Raw genomic sequence first — 17,982 nt, 5'->3', positions numbered from 1 at the left:
TAAATGAAATGACTATGAAAAATTTCCTCTCTCCAAACAATAATAATGTGGTGGTACTATACGTTTTTCCATATCAAACCATTATAATGTCTTAAATTATTCAAAACCATATTATTTGCTCTCTAAAACAGAGATCATATGAAAAATTAGAATGTTAATAAATTATATAAAAACGATATAGCATGGATTACTCAAGCCGAATTCACATCTTCGCTAGCCAGCGGTTTTCGGTCCCATTTTCCCTATTTATTGGGGGCAAAGTGGACCGAAAAACCTTGACTAGCGAAGATGCCAAATTCAGGGACATTCGCAAAATTTGACTTGGATCAAGAAACATAACTCAGGAAATTTTATCAGATTTAGTCATGTTACTGCCGTGTGGATTAACGCTTATTTCAGCCACTGATCATTTTATATTAAAACAAACGATGGTTTGTAAATAGTATGAACCACTTAAAGAATAATGAATATTACATGTATTTAATTCTTAATTCATCTAATTTTTTATTTTGTCAGAAGTTTCGATTATCGTGCATGTGTTACCAGTGTAGTGTCGTTTACTGAATTTTACTATACCAAATTGATTTAAGTACATAATTATAACTTTTCTAAATCTGATTAAATAAAATTAAGTTCTTGTTGTAAGGCTTATTTTGAAAGACACGCCCTCTTGTTGTTTATAGTGCAATAATGGGAGAAATTACATGATTGGATAGAGAAAAGTCTTGAGAAAATATCTTTTTCACCAAGAATTTATGGTTTGCTAACAACTACAATGGATATGTGAAACTACTCTTACCCTCTTTCGAACACAACGAAAGACAAAATATTTTATACATTGATGAAAACATATATCAATAACTGTGAAATGGTAAAATTTCCTTTTTTTAAAGACAGTGAATAAATATGTATTTTCCTTAACTATCTTTCCTCTCTAAGAAACCTGTACTGATACGCTGATTCAATGCTGGAATCTTTTTTGGTTTAGAAATATGATCTCTTAAATTATTGTGATATATATAATTCACAAATTAAATGTCAATGCTTTATAAAAAAAAATCCTGTTAAATGTTCAAGTGGAGTAAAAATATACATATAAATTATGCACAATAGGACATTTTGAGGGAAAAAAATTAGGTTTCGAGAGTCCAGTGCTCCCTTGCCCTTACCTTCAATTAAACTAATTTAATAGTTAGATAATTAAAAAAATAAAAACTTGATTATTTCAAGAACTGAGCATTAGACTACCTGTCTTTAAATAAAACAGTATATGAATGTGTTTAAATGTATTTGGAAATCAAAACTATCCACAATTTCCCCATTCTTTTAAATTATTCAAAAATGTGGTAATGTAATTAAAATTATCTGCGGGCTGCGTACAATTGCTCATATTTACATCAACATGTTAATAGCTGCATTATTCGTGCTTTTAAAGGTGTTATACGTGCTCAGTTCCTCAAAGCCATATTGTTATTGAAGGTTTTTTGGTGTCAGCTTGCTGGATGGGGGAGGGTGACAAACACGGAAAATATCGATAAGACGATTGTATACATGTATATGAGGGTAAAATAATTATTTTCTCTCAAAAATTGTGAAAGAGGAATAAACATATTTCATCAATCATAACAAAATTAACAATGCTATTCACTCTTATAAATCCTCTGAAGATGTCTGGTATACAGAGAAAAATTAATAGATACATACATGTATTAATACACGCAAAATTAGCTAAAATCGATTACAATATTTGTAACAAGTAGTAGTATAAGTGAAAGACAAGAATATAAAGAAGAATCAGCTTGCTTTATATTTATCTATAACACTTCGTGATCACAATAACAAAAATAACATTTAACAAAAAAAATACAATTACAGCAATCAAGAGATACACTATATTCACCATTTTAGCGGGAGCTACTCGTACGTTATTGAGCACCATAATTTCTGTACATTTTTATTCGCACAAGGATTGAAGCACAAAGCGTAACTGATTACTGATTGCAACAAAGCAAATGCAAATTTTTTCCATGACATTTACATATATACACTTTACCTGAGTGATATGGAAAGCGGAGCAATCCAAAAAGCCACGAAAACCTAGTGTCTAATTTAGCTTATCAGCAACATCAATAGTAATTTATTTATTACATCGTTTTAATTTGATCTTTAAATAATTCCGTCGCCAGAAGAAAACATATGAATAGGTTTTTATAATTTATAATATCAAACTGTTCTACAAGTAATTTCAAAATATAGGTAGATTTAAAAATTCTATCTTGCTAAAATAACACATTGGTTCCAGTTTTTAAAAAAAATGAAATTCAGAAACTCTTGCGTATCATTATGACCCAATGAACCACACTCTGGCGATATTGGCTTTCTCTACTGTTTTTTTTAATTAAAAATATGGTAAAAATTAAATAAATTAGCACAAGGAACATCTTAAATAAAGTTATTTTCTCCCGCCACTTACTCAAAACAGACAACATAAACCTTAATAAAACAAAACAGAAATCTCACGGTATACATGGTACATACGGCTTTCCATAGTCACCGAATACACGTCATAAAATGCCTCAGGAAATTGTTCCTGCCGTATAAATTGATTGTTTTTCTGGCAATTAGCAACGCACAGTTGGAAATAGAAATCAAGAAAAGTCGCAACATGAATCCCTTAACCGTTTTTCTTCTGTGTCTTTTTGGAGTATACTCAGGTAGGTTTACGCATCCCTTGATAGTTTCCTCCTGTGTCTCACTGGAGTTTATTCAGATAGGCTTATCAATTATAAATTCTTATTATTTATGAACAGTATAACTACTTACGTCTAAAAAATAATCAAATATGGAAAAATTACATTTTTTATAGTTTGCACTTTTCTACCCAAGATTTATTTATCACAATCAAAACTCACAGCGGTGTGAACTTTGGTGTTATTTATGAATTATATTTACCATTCTTCTAAGTTTAAAATACATCGTAAATACTAGTACTTCCAATACGTTTTATTGTATCATTTCTCGTGTTTGTTTTAGGTTGCAATGGTCAACAAGAAGACCCTTGTCTAGCTCTGTACACAGATGGAATGAGAAAATGTTTCAGTGATATCACAGGGTTGCCATCCGATGACGTCAAAGATGTTCTTATGGATGAACAACAGAACGCTGGCACTATCAAAACTATCTGCAGGTAAAACAAGTTATCACCATTGCTTTACAAGAGGCACGGTCAAATATTTTCAGAGAATGCTAGAATTAAATCAAAGTACTGAAGTACTGACGGGAGTTGATTTTATCGATTATTATTTATTTTAAAATAAACGATATGTTATTTTGCATGCTAGGTATTTTCCTATAAGTATTTGAATTACGCACATTTTTTTATTATATTATTTATCCGACAGGAATTTCGTGAAAACCCCATATGATTCTTGTTGTGTAATATTCAAAGAATTAATTCCATCAAATTACGTGTCAGTAATCGGAATAGTTCTGAGAAATTGTATGGATTCAGGCAATATTTAACTCTAGTCTCGTTCAACTAGATCGACGTTCGGCTGTCTCCGTCAATATCCGACAAGCGAGAGAGACTCTCTGCTAGTCGGAAATTAACGGAGAGAGCTGAGCGTCTGGTTGAACAAGACTATGTTGACTTCTGGCGTAGGAATGCAAACTATATACGACTACAAAAAATATCTAACTTGCTAGTACCATTTAAAATCTGACTATTTACATGGTATCTATAAATAAGATCCCTTGGAATTAATTAAGGCTTTAGAATACACTAAATCGAATTATCGATTAGAATTAAATGTTGTCAGCGATGTTGATTTGTGCTTCGGTCCAAACACTGTTTCACTTTCGGTTTGCCAGAGTAACTGCATAGGAGAGTTGATTAAAATCAACTCCCATAAAATAAACATTTATAATCAATACTTTAATTCTAGAAATAATTGCATGGTAGTCACCAAAACAACGATTTTTTAAAATCTGGTCATAACAACTATTTACTTTGTTTTAAAACTGTTTTTTTAACCTAACTAGTATTTTGTAAATAAAAAACAATTCTTTTATATATATATATATATATATATATATATATATAATAAGCACAAACATTGCAATAACTCTCAAATTGACATATACCTGCCCATAGTGAATGATAAAGATATACATAAAGCACAAAGAAATTCACCTTGTTGGAGCTCCACCTCCGCCCCGGCCGGGGCTTGAACTCACGACCTCTGGAACCCATTCTCCTAGCAGTGAGCGGCCACCGCGCTAACCACTGGGCCATCTAGGCAAGACAAAAATCTTGCTTTCGATGACGAAGGGAACCTAGCGCGCTGGTCGCTCACTACACGGTCGTTTGAGATACAGGTGGAATGCAGTTAAACGACAATTTGAGAGGATCCCACCTGTATCTCAAACGACCGTGTAGTGAGCGACCAGCGCGCTAGGTTCCCTTCGTCATCGAAAGCAAGATTTTTGTCTTGCCTAGATGGCCCAGTGGTTAGCGCGGTGGCCGCTCACTGCTAGGAGAATGGGTTCCAGAGGTCGTGAGTTCAAGCCCCGGCCGGGGCGGAGGTGGAGCTCCAACAAGGTGAATTTCTTTGTGCTTTATGTATATCTTTATCATTCACTATGGGCAGGTATATGTCAATTTGAGAGTTATTGCAATGTTTGTGCTTATTATATGTATATATCAATGCAATGTGTATCGTCCCGATCCTCTCAAATTGTCGTTTAACTGCATTCCACCTGTATCTCAAACGACCGTGTAGTGAGCGACCAGCGCGCTAGGTTCCCTTCGTCTTTTGTCTTGCCTAGATGGCCCAGTGGTTAGCGCGGTGGCCGCTCACTGCTAGGAGAATGGGTTCCAGAGGTCGTGAGTTCAAGCCCCGGCCGGGGCGGAGGTGGAGCTCCAACAAGGTGAATTTCTTTGTGCTTTATGTATATCTTTATCATTCACTATGGGCAGGTATATGTCAATTTGAGAGTTATTGCAATGTTTGTGCTTATTATATGTATATATCTATGCAATGTGTATCGTCCCGATCCTCTCAAATTGTCGTTTAACTGCATTCCACCTGTATCTCAAACGACCGTGTAGTGAGCGACCAGCGCGCTAGGTTCCCTTCGTCATCGAAAGCAAGATTTTTGTCTTGCCTAGATGGCCCAGTGGTTAGCGCGGTGGCCGCTCACTGCTAGGAGAATGGGTTCCAGAGGTCGTGAGTTCAAGCCCCGGCCGGGGCGGAGGTGGAGCTCCAACAAGGTGAATTTCTTTGTGCTTTATGTATATCTTTATCATTCACTATGGGCAGGTATATGTCAATTTGAGAGTTATTGCAATGTTTGTGCTTATTATATGTATATATCTATGCAATGTGTATCGTCCCGATCCTCTCAAATTGTCGTTTAACTGCATTCCACCTGTATCTCAAACGACCGTGTAGTGAGCGACCAGCGCGCTAGGTTCCCTTCGTCATCGAAAGCAAGATTTTTGTCTTGCCTAGATGGCCCAGTGGTTAGCGCGATGGCCGCTCACTGCTAGGAGAATGGGTTCCAGAGGTCGTGAGTTCAAGCCCCGGCCGGGGCGGAGGTGGAGCTCCAACAAGGTGAATTTCTTTGTGCTTTATATATATATATATATATATATATATATATATATACACCCCCCATGATACCGTATATCCGGTATTTTTTATGATGATCTGTTTTTCACTTTTTTGCGATCTCTTTTAAATCGCACATAATTAAATACGCAGAAATTATTTCTTGTATCATTTTCTATAAAAAACTGTTTAAATCGCAAAAATTAACTGACGCAAATTAAAATTTTATCAGATTTCCCCCATTTTTGTGACACGCGAAAAAACCCGGATATACGGTAAGAGTGCACAAAGTCTAAAGAACACACCGATTGTGAAGCATAATAGAAATAGATTCGACAAATAATACCTTTCATTTCTTACACTGGTCTACAATAACAACCCCCACCCCCAATTTTGTCTTTTCTATATTTTTCTTTTGAATGCAGCGACTCTGAGTATTGTTTGGCACTCAATATAAACAAGTTATTTAGTTCAATTTAAGTCATTGTCTAGGTGAAAATACAAATGCATAAGCAAGACTTTTAAAAGGTAGAACGAAATTCAAGAGGATGTTTTTGTAATTTCGTTAAGAAGATACACGTCCGTGATCAATCGCTGCATGAATAACATCGCTAATGTATGAAGTTCTAAAGACCAAGGGTTCGTGCAACGCTTGGTTGCTTTAGTAATATATGCTTTTATTCTAAAACACATGTATCTTTCTAAATTTGCAATGTAAATGGTCGATATTTTGTTTGATGTTTGATGATTGAAAATACCAACATAATTACTCCTCAATATGTTACGCAACAAAAAACTTCCCCCTTTTTAGCGATATTCATTTTATAAAAATGATTGGAAATCTTGGAAAATTGGAAAGTCGTTGGTATATTAGATGATAATAAAATCATATTCCTTGCACCGAACGCATATCAACCAATGAAATAAAACTAATTTTTCACATCATATATTTTCTACAAATCACAAAGGAGAGGAGGTACACTGTCCGAAGTTAGTAAATTATGTATACCATGCAAACGATAACTTGTTTCTTAGCATTTTAATCATTTTAAAAGACAAAGGTGGGGGGGGGGGGGGGGGGGGGGTAGCGTTATATCTTGAGTTTGTAATCACATCATCAAACAAATCTCAATCATTTACATTTAAAACATTTTTGTTCAGAAAAACAAATGGATTGCGTTCTTTATTTTTTGTTTTGTTTACAACTAGTGTAAAATAACGCAGCGTGGCTTGGCTCATAAAAAAAGACCCCCCCCCCCCCCCCCCCGAAATTGCTATGAATGAAATAGGTGCTTAAAAGTTTCAGTATAACTAGTTGAAAACAATATTCTATACCACTTTTAAAAAGAAGATGTGCTATTTACATTTTGCTTTTCTGCATTCCTACTGATTCCAAATAACATGTGGTATTTAATATCATTACGACTTTTGAAAACTATAAAATTACATTTTATTATTTTTTTAAACGACGTAATACGTTTTCTCGTTCCACCAAGAGCTCTTTCTCAGCCAAAAACGTACAGCTTCTGTTTACTTTATATCATGCACGGCCATGATATGGTGGTTCAAATTTTAAAACAAATAATACTTGCGTCAATACAGAATCCTTTAAAATTCTATACATGCATAATCAATTTTTTTGCTATCAATATGTTTTACTATATAATCCAAGGTAACCGTTTCCACTCATTTTATAAAAACAATTCGAAGCAAGTAAATACACATATCTTTCAGTGATGTGTTGAACTCGATAAAGGTCACGAATTCATTCATACGTCCCCTCTTTATACCCGGGGGAAATTAACTTGAGCGAAAATACATTTAATTCTTAGAGAGAAAATTTGATTTTATTTTTAACGAATTGGAATTTTTTTTCAACATCATCACATTGGTACTTATCGTTTGCAAATCAAAATTCAAGTGAAAAAGACTTTTAATTTTGTTATTTGGGGGGGGGGGGGTTGTTGTTCATAATAGAATGCCTGACCTTAACTGTATGTATTTAGGAGGAACAGAAATGTAGTTATGGAAAGCTTATGGTGCATGATTTCAAATTTATTTTTAAAAAGAAAATTTTCACCTTCGTAATGATCCTCAACACCTCCTGTATATTACTTTTTATGACTGTTCGTCACAACAAGGCGGTTTCAACCCATTATGAAACTGATTATGTATATCGCCATAAGCGCGAGTCCTTCTCTGTAGCAAATTGGTTATAGCTTCTGTCTAATGACCAGTGGGGTCCCGAGTTCGAATATATTTTTTATAAATAGTGGTACATCATTTTCTTTAAGTATAGAAATATAGTAGTTGGGGCTTTTCCCAGAGGTGTGGTTGGTCCTTGGAACTATTTTATTGAGGTAAAACTTCAATCAAATTTATACGATGAAATAGAACTCATACATTTGAAATTAATGTCTGAGAACACAGTTAAACGTTTTATTGCATCCACAGTAAAGACGCCAAGATGATAGAGTGTATTGAAACTATGACGGCAGATACATCTAAAAGCAGTGTCTGTGGAGAACAGAACGGTTTAATGAAAATAGCCATGATCACCACGAGCCTCAAGTACAAGGTGGATACTCTGTGTGGACCAGGTCAGTTTGAAATAAATGACTGTAATCACATCTAAAGCTGAACTACGCTTTATGACAATACATGAACTATAGAGCAATCTTATGTGTAATTACTTGCAATTTAACTTTTCTTTCATTAAAAAATTGGTTATGTAATGAGAACTTATGTAAGCCGAATATAAAATGTTAGAATGACATATCTGACACGTAAAGACAATATGTAACGACTGAAAATAGACAAGAAGGAATCTTCTGTGAAAATAATATTTATAACTGAAATCCTATTGGTTAACAATGTGTTGATTTTCGAACAAACTACATTATAAACAAGAATTCGATAGCAATTAATATGAAACATTCTATCGAATAAAATTAGACTTTGCATTGATTTGTGTATTGTTCATTTGCTTGCAGGGACACCGCCCCAGACAGTTAGCCATTAAATCATGTACAACACAAGTAAGCATAAAGGAAGAAGTTACCTGCAGCATAATTCTGAACGATATCGATCGAATACATCATTCTTATTCTTCAATAACTTTTTAATATATTGCAGATTGAACTTTATGGAAAAATGATTTGGAGAAAAGTGATCAATTGTGCTATAGACGTGACTATTGGTGATCATATATTTTGATAATGTTGCTTTGAATAAACAAGAGAACTGATATTGTTGATTTGTTTTATTTTTTCAATAGGTATGTTACGAAAATAAATTCGTGCATCCGATAAACCATTGATATCCCCAAAAGCATTTATAAACTCAAAAAGTGAAAACCCAACACTATTAATTCAAGGGAAAATAATTAAATTATGATTCATGTTTTCATGATAATAAATCACATTGATATATATTGACATAACTACCGAGATATCGTCATAACTAACGGGACTGAATTACCCGAGTTTCCTCGACGATACATTTGGTCTTATTTATTGTTCCAAACATCGTTTACACTCTTTTGTTTCATTGATTTCCTCGATCGCAACTCCCCCTTCTGTCTTTCGATATTACGTATCGTCAAAACCCCGTTATTCACGTGTTTCAGTTCCCCCATCTTGTTTACTGCTTTCCCCATAATGGCTGGTTTGTGTAGCATGCGGTATGACGTCATAACGGCCGAACCCGATGCTTTATAACCGCCTGCCAGCTGATTTTTGAGCAGACGGTCTAGTCCATTTCTGGACATCAGCCACATTTTGGCAATGGCGGACGAAATTTCCCGATGGGTAAATATTTATTTATTTGGCAGTGGGAGTTGATGAAATAATATTGTTTAATCAATCAATTTATTATACTTGGGTTTATAGGCATATATAAAGAGGGAGGATTATTATAGGGACGGGACTCCCGCAAAAGGGATATAAAACTTTATATATTTAGTGTTTTGATGCATATGACTGTTGATAATATTTGATTACCGTCCCATCAAGTTTGGGAATGGATTGATTCTAATCCATCAAGTTGGGAATTCATTGGTTTTATTTAAAATATGGGACTTAAAAAGAAACTACCATTGAAATGGCACAGGCCCTACAAAGTGTTAATGATGTTCTGTATAGAGTAGGAAAGCATGGAAAAAACAAGGGGGATATAATCCACCACAATAGATTAACACCATACCAGGGAACTCACAAACCCAAATAGTTAATACAATCCAAATCCCAGTTAAACAGTTCAACATTTGCAAATATCAGTATCAATCAAATTGTTCTTAACTTGAAATTTCATCCATTATGTTGAGTGTTACCAATGCCTGCTATGCACAGAACAAAGGGCTTTTACCCAGTAAATGCATTGCGAGAGGCATATAACCTCCGCACATTTAGGATTTGGCTTCATGTGTACAGAATGTTTCGAAATCTTTAATAGGAAAGATCAGAAGCACTCCTGTAAGGATCACAAAGTTAGTGTAGTAAAGAGGGCTACGGGCACGTACACAGAGGAAGAGAAGAAAGAATTTCTGAAATTCCAGAAATATCGGGCGCAGCATGTGAAACCATTTATTCAGGAAATAAAAAACAGATATGTACCCGGAAACCCAGAGCGCGAAGAGAACCATATGCGTGGAACCACCCTCCATTTTGTACAAAAAGAAAAGAGTCTAACGGATAAACCAGGAAGTAAGGGAGATGCTGGCAACGACGAGCCTCCTACGAAACAGGCTACAGAAACGGTTTGCTCACCACCAGAAGATATCCAACAACTAAAGGAAGCTGCCATCATCGTACCTCCAGCCGCAGATCCCCTTCCAAAAGCCGCACAGGAAGTTTCATCACCCAATGAGGTCCCAAGCAATCCGGCTAAAGATCCAGAACTTACCATCATTTCCACCAGGAGACGACATATGTCATCCTCTTCATCCAGCTCATCGTCGTCCAGCCCATCATCCAGTTCAAGTTCATCTTCTGATAATTCCTCAACAACATTTTCCAAATCCAAAGACCCTCTGCTAGAAATCACTGAAGAAATCACCACCCGGTACACCGTTGACGAAGTGTATGCACCTATCTACACCCCAACAAAAAATGTAGGTCCAATAAGTATCTTAGCGCAGTGTAAAACAAAACGAATCATTCTAATCGTGGGAAGGCGTTTTTTGTTACTTCATTGACAGAAATCCCCGGTTCTTCAACTTCATCCTTGATTTTCTTAGAGATCCAAGTAGTTTTCACAAGATTGTACCCCCAAACCGCCAGGTCCTGAGACAAATTCATGTGGAGGTGGAATATTACCGGCTTCCTGAGCTGTGCGAAATCGCTGTGAAGAAAAGCATGTCTGCATTGTGGGAAGACTAGAGTGAACATTATAAATCTGTTAATGTCATTCAGAACGGTTGGTAAATTATCAATACTGTGTATGTATGAATTTTATATTTTTAATTTTCTATACTTTGTTGATGAATTGTTCAATTGTTGTTACATGTGACATTGTTGTGTTAATTATTATAATGAATTAATAAGAACAGATGAATGCATATTTAACAACCCATTATAAATTGTGTTCTATGAGAAAAATTCACTTACCATAAGTTTAATAATAAGTCCCATTTGAAGACGAATGCTTTACAAAGGAGGGAGCAGTGTTACAAAAATGAATTCGTGCATCTGACATACCATTCTTATCCCTAATAGCCGTAATAAACTCAAGAAGTGAAAACCCAACACAATTCATACAAGGGAAAATAAATTATGATTAATGTTTTCATGATAATAAATCATATTGATATATATTGATATAATTACCGAGGTATCGTCATAACAAACGGGACTGAATTACCCGAATTTCCTCGACGATACATTTGGTCTTATTTAGAGTTCCATACATCGTTTAAACTCTTTCGTTTCATTAAGTTCTTCAATCACAACTCCCTCTATTGCCTTTCGATAATACGTATTGTCAAAACGCCGTTATTCACGTGTTTCAGTTCTCCCATCATGTTAACTGCTTTCCCCATAATGGCTGGTTTGTATATGATGTCATAACGGCCGAACCCGATGCTTTATAACCGCCTGCCAGCTGATTTTTGAATTGACGACGGTCTAGTCCACTTCTGGACATCAGCCAGACTTTAAATACTTAATTATTTGGCAGTGGAAGCTGGTGAAATAATATTGTTTAATCAATCAATTTATTAATTTGTTTGTAGATAAACTTTGTTTTTACTTAGGTTTATAGGCAATATATAAAGTGGGAGGATTATTAAAGGAACGGGACTTCCGGTTTTGCGGGATATAGATCTTTATTAATTGATTCTAATCCCATCAAGTTGGGAATTCATTGATTTTAATCCCATCAAATTCGGAATTTAATGATTTTATATATACACTCCCAGAGTCTTGGGACTATCGTTATTTGATAAACTGAAAATATCTTTTTTTATTTTAAATCCTGACTGAGTTTTCTTTGGTGCCAATACACGGATTTGGGATACCCACAAGGTACGTTTCATAACATCCCGGGTTTATAAGATAAAATCCAAGTCCGGTATAATATAATTTATATAAGCGGGATACTTTAAAAACGCAACATGTATTTCTTTTCAATACTTGCAAAAAGAATTCAATGTTGAATTTCAGAATTGTACTTACATGTATGATGAAGCCTCATATCTATACAAAAGGTGGTTCACTTTAACACACTAATTAGAGATAACACTGTTATAAATCTTAATCAAATGATTAGCTAACGCAGTGGTTAAATTCAGTTATCTCAAAAAAGTGCGTGACATAACAAAAAAAGTAAAACATTGTTAAATTTCTTTAATTTTATTTCAAATCTGGCGATGATTGGACACGGGTAATGGGCCGCCATACATGACAAAGGGCATGCCCCAAATTTCAAAATTCAACACATCAAGTAACATCATACATGTAGTTCACATTATTCAACAAATTCAAACAAAGTTCAAATTTATTCAAAGTTCACAGGTTTAATACCTTGACTCTGGGAGGTGCAGAAGTCAAAGATTTACGATTGACCCTTGGGAGGTGTTGGGGTCGATGTCCACATAATAATACATGCACTAGTCTCAAATGACCAGCGCCGCTCATTCACGCCAATCAGGTGTTAATTGCACACGTGTAGCATACAACAGCCGTACCGGATGACAGGTCCTTACAGGGTTTCTGAAAAATAAAACGGAGAACAACCAGCAGATACCATTTCTAAAGGGAGGGAAGGGTTAATTATTTGCAGCACGTGCTTATCAAAGAGAAAAATTAATATTAACTTAACCAACCTATCTTCTCAGCAACAGGAAGTGAAAGAAAGATTATGGGGCTTGGGCTTTAATTTATATATTCAATGGGGATTTAACTCTAGTAATAAAGTGCGTGACAAAGGGGAGATAATGGTGTCGGCCCTTTCTTCGATAACACCATCCAATACATAGAGAATTGGATGTAAATATTTTTGTAAAAAATTGAACACAGTAGTTAGATAACAATGTGTTAACAAAGTTAATCACTTGATTATCTATAATGCATTTAACAATATGGCAGAGATCGTCTGCATAAAGAACGAAAGGAAGGCCAGAAGTAAAAATTAAGCTTAACTGAATCCAACTTTGGACGCAAAACACAGCAACACTGTAACTAATGCTTAAAAATCAACACATTTGAAGAAATATTTCTGATAAATTGGATGAAGATGGTATAGCACAGACGACAGTCAAGAGTTAAAAGAGAGAAATATGTACCGAGATGCTAACTTAAGCTGAACACAGGAGGCAGAGCCAGAAAACTGGAGGAGGGCCCTATCCACCCTATTGTTTTCAAACACCGCTGAAGTCGTTATCATGTATGGCATATTATGCAGATAATAAAATCTAATATTATTTGACAAAAAATCTAAAGGCAGTGGTGTTTAATTTTATCTCTCATCCTTTTGGCTTAGCATATCAATGACGCATTTATAAATGAATAACTAATTGTAGTAATGTCAATACGTGTTGTAATATAATCATCATCCAACCCTCTTTTTCCACAAGGGGAGAACAACTGTTTTTATACTATCATTGAAAAATGTAAGTAATAAATCAAAAAAATGTTTACGGCTATTTTGATAAAGAATCAAAGGTTGTTGGACCTATGTTAAACGTTCAAATGAAAATGAATGTGCGTGCATATGGCGAGACCCAAATAAATTGTATGTAATTTGAGGGACGTGGGGACATCTAAAATTTAAATTTGTAAACAAACTTCAAACCTTAATGATCACAAATCCTTTGCACATTATGCTATGATATCCCTTACGATCAACAAAGGTGTTTTCATCGACCGGTGGAGCTGGATACAAACATTGGTACCGTCAATACACCAAGTTAAATTAAACCTGACAATAAGGGAAAATCTTATCTTGTAATTGATTCAAGAGTTTTGAGTTGAGGAAAAAGGCCATTTAATTAATATGACAGCGCTAGCAGCCAAAGCATCGGTAACTATTTGAACTGTAGGTAATGCGGTGTTTATATCAAACTTTGTTGTCGACAGAAAAACTCATGTTGGGCTAGTTCATGTACGTATAGTATGTACACTAGACTATAAATCACGCAGGGAGTCAATGGAATGTAAATTTTTATTTGACAATTATAAGCAAATAGTTAAAAGATAATTTAAATAATTTTATAATAATTCTAAAATATACCAAATCCCAGTGCAATTAGAAATTGCATATTGACAGTCAGTTCCCGTTTCTTCTAGTCGGTCATCTCTTAGTAGTGAAGCTAAATATTCTAAAATATTCCTTCCAAATCTTGTCCGTAAATCTTTTTCTTTACACTCGTCGAAAGAATTCGATTCTCTAAAACTACGCGTTTTTTTCTTTTAAACTAATCTCAGGGGGAGGATTAAAGTCAGCACAAAGTTAACACAAACGCATCTTTTAAAACGCTTAACCAAATTATTAAAGTTAACACCGTTATGAAGTTACCCACCCTTTGAACAACCGGCCCTAGGGCCCGGTTCAAAGAGCGCTTAACTTTAACACGCTGATAAGGGATAACACTATGTCATATCTTAATCAAGTAATAAGCTTTATCACAGCGGCTAAATCTAGTTGTCTAAAAGCAATTTAGCATAGTGGATATAGAACATTGTGCTAACAGAGTCAAAAGAATTAAGTGAATGATGGAGAAACGTCCCAAGAGGCCAAGTTAAAATTCTCAGAACAAAGGAGGCAGAGCCAGATTACCAGAGGAGGACCTCCACCCACTCATTGTCTCGGAAGACGTCGTCGATATGTATGAGGCAGGCTTGGGGTAATGCTAATTGTAATGGTAATGCATTGCAATGCATTACATGTTTTCAAAGTAATGCTAGTAACGTGTAATGCCACAAAATTAGCATTACAAGTAATGGTAATGTAATTCATTTCTTTCCAAAATCTAGGGTAATGCTGGCATTACATGGCATTGCTTTGCATTACTAGGCTTATTTATGCATGTTCACTTTAAAAAATGTGATAAATAAATGAATAGCTGAAATTGTATTTGATTAAAATTATTTTAAAGGAGAAAGCAATAATTCTTGAGATAAAAATGTTCTTCAGATAAAAATGTTTTGGTTGTATTATAAAAAAGATTTTTAAAAAGTTCATTTTATTACTTGATATAACAACACAATTCCATAACATTTTTAAGAGTGTTGTTATCAAGAGTTTGAAATCATTTAAACAATTTACTCCAATTAGTTTTCACTTCAATTAAGAAGTTGTCAACAACACACAATGCCACCAGGACAATCTAAGTATCAAAACAATCTATTGTTATAAGAAGCACTGAAGACCCCAATCCCCTCCCCTTGGCTATGTTCCAATAGAAAAAAAGGACAGACAAGCACCTTTAAACAAAATGAATGCACTGTCCATCCATGATGAAAATCAAAATCACTTTCAATATTATAACCCATTTGAAAATTTTCTCTCTCTCTCTCTCTCTCTCTCTCTCGTATATTAAGTACATTAGTTTACACTGATAGAAAATACAAGATTCATGTAATTTTTCTATCACTGGTCTTAATATATATCCTAATATAAAGATTGCAAAAAAGATGTTCAGTCCCAGCTTCCACTGCTCCTGTAGAAGGTTTATGAATTTAGTATACATGTTCAAACCTAACAGGATGCAGTTAAGAGATGAACCCTTTGAAACTTTGGTGATCATAAAGTGCAACAGCAATCTTTTGTCTTAAAGTGTCCTCAGTATAGAGAAATCCGATTAAAATATATTAAGAATTACTGGGAAAACCCTCTGTTTATAAATTAATTAAGTTTCCAAAATTATAAAGATTTGTGTAATCTGGGGAAATACCCCCATTTAGCTAAAATAACCGCAACATTATTCCATAATTTGTTTTCTGTTATGCATGTACTTCTGTGTCTCTATTTCATACCTGACATTGAACCATGTCAAATGTCTATAAATATCAATTTACTTTATGTGATATGTTATTAGTCCCCTACCGGTTTCACCGGAGGGGACTATAGCTTTCCTCTGCGTCCGTCAGTCCGTCTGTCCGTCCGTCCGTCTGTCTGTCCGTCCGTCAGTCCGTCTGTCTGTCCCACTTCAGTTTTCCACACTTTTTTTCTTTATGCATTTAGGGAATAATATGAAACTTGCTGAACAGCTTCAAAATGTCAAACTACAGATCAAGTTTACACTTTTGTAGCGTCTGATTGACATATTTTCGAGAAAATTAATTTTTTATATTCCAATTTTTTAATGTTCGGGTTCGTTATCGGGTTCGGTGTGTAACTGAATAAACGAGGTCAGTATGTAGTAGTAGTCAGTATACTGTGCGTTACCTGACCATTCCTTTTCCTGTACCATTCCTTTTCCTGTACCATTCCTTTTATCATTTCTAACAAACAAATGAATTCTATAATATAGTGTCAAGCATTGTGTTGTAAATTTAATCGGCAGCAGTTTGTAGTATTATTACAATCGGGTTCGTTGTCGGGTTGGGCTGTTTAACTGTTTCGTTTGATTCGGGGTACAGAAGACGGTAAGAAATGATATTGTGCATAACAGTGCATTGTTTTCACAAATTTTTACCAGCGAATACAGAATAGACTTGGCGAAATTACAGGAGATGAAATAAAGAGTATTATTTTACCTATTTCCTATTCAATTTATATATCAACTATATAGTTTTAATTTCCTCTGTTCTTTTATCTCTGATTAAAGCATGACATCTCGTTTACAATAGCTCTGAAATAGTTGTGTGCTTGGAAGCTTTCATAGAATAATACAAACCGGTAGGGGACGTGTATTGCTTATGCAATACTCTCAGAATGCTTGTTCATAATGCCATAAGATGATTATATATTGAGAAAATACAAAATGAATCTTATATAACTACAAGTCATTGAATTTGAACCTGATACTGAACATGAACCTGTAAATATGTTAAAGAGTGTTATTTATTTGAAACATTTTTCAAAAACTCTTTTATTTAGCTTCACTTTTTTAAACCAAAGTAATGGTAATGCATTACTTTACTCATGTAATGGTAATGTAATGCATTACTTCAAGAAAATCAAGTAATGGTAATGGTAATTTAATGCCCAAATTCATGAAGTAATGGTAATGTAATGCATTACTTTACAATGTAATTCGCCCCAAGCCTGGTATGAGGACAGTAGTCCATTATCTTATCGTTAATGTTGTGCCAAATAATTCCATATTTACCTGAAATAAATGATAACTAATCAAATATATATTGTGACCTAGATGATGATACACGTTGGTTAACAGGAAATATGGCTAGAGTTAAATTTTCATAATTCAAAAGGGCCTAAAATAATGGCGCACCTTAACTTTCCTATTTTTTAGACTCGCTAAAATGTTTTCATTACAATATTCTCAAAATGTTATTTAAGTCAGAACAACTTAAACTCGCCTCTGACTTCATTTTTACAAACAAGCATTCTGAGAATATTGCATAAGAAAAACACGTTCTTTAAAGGTCATATGAAACGATATCCTGACCATTTTGAGTAATATACAGGAATGAGTTCATAAGTGCCTATTTAATAAGACTGACATTATTTTTTGAATATTTTATGCAAAATGTGAGCGCCACAGTCGATCAAAATCACTTCATCGGGAAAAGGAACATTGACTTACGCGGCTTACCTCCCTTGCTTATGACGTCAGTAAGACCCAATAGCCTTATAAAGCTATGTTGTGAATACAAATATCCATGTCATTTTGCAGCATTTTAAAAGAAAAAAATACTATTTTATATAAAAACTTGTACAATTATACATGTACAATAATCAACCACGT

At 34.6% G+C, this 17,982-nt stretch overlaps 1 protein-coding gene and 1 pseudogene across 2 annotated transcripts; both read left to right on the top strand.

Annotated features, from left to right (window-relative positions):
• Positions 1-2,559: 2,559 nt before the first annotated feature.
• LOC128177509 (uncharacterized) lies at positions 2,560-8,861 on the top strand. 2 transcript variants are annotated; one of them, XM_052844233.1, is made up of 5 exons: positions 2,560-2,714; positions 3,034-3,187; positions 8,067-8,212; positions 8,606-8,650; positions 8,748-8,861. In XM_052844233.1, exons 1-4 carry the CDS (start codon positions 2,666-2,668, stop codon positions 8,632-8,634), a joined length of 378 nt encoding a protein of 125 aa, XP_052700193.1. In that variant the 5' UTR covers positions 2,560-2,665; the 3' UTR covers positions 8,635-8,650; positions 8,748-8,861. The 2 variants fall into 2 exon arrangements, with proteins under 2 accessions (XP_052700193.1, XP_052700192.1); XM_052844232.1 differs by having other exon boundaries at positions 8,606-8,861.
• An 852-nt stretch (positions 8,862-9,713) lies between these two features.
• Positions 9,714-10,990, top strand: LOC128175754 (uncharacterized; annotated as a pseudogene).
• The last annotated feature ends 6,992 nt before the right edge of the window (positions 10,991-17,982 follow it).

The sequence above is a fragment of the Crassostrea angulata genome, chromosome 3 (assembly GCF_025612915.1).
Source record: "Crassostrea angulata isolate pt1a10 chromosome 3, ASM2561291v2, whole genome shotgun sequence".
Lineage (NCBI taxonomy): Eukaryota > Metazoa > Mollusca > Bivalvia > Ostreida > Ostreidae > Magallana > Magallana angulata.
Note: the sequence above shows the minus strand (reverse complement) of the source record. Positions and strands in the feature narration are given on the sequence as shown.

What these genes read in the sequence shown, in the direction of transcription:
- LOC128177509 (XM_052844233.1), top strand. Translation starts at nt 2,666, where the DNA reads ATGAATCCCTTAACCGTTTTTCTTCTGTGTCTTTTTGGAGTATACTCA. An exon ending in TCTTTTTGGAGTATACTCAG is followed by an intron (nt 2,715 to 3,033) that starts GTAGGTTTACGC and finishes TGTTTGTTTTAG; the next exon opens with GTTGCAATGGTCAACAAGAA. An exon ending in GGATACTCTGTGTGGACCAG is followed by an intron (nt 8,213 to 8,605) that starts GTCAGTTTGAAA and finishes ATTTGCTTGCAG; the next exon opens with GGACACCGCCCCAGACAGTT.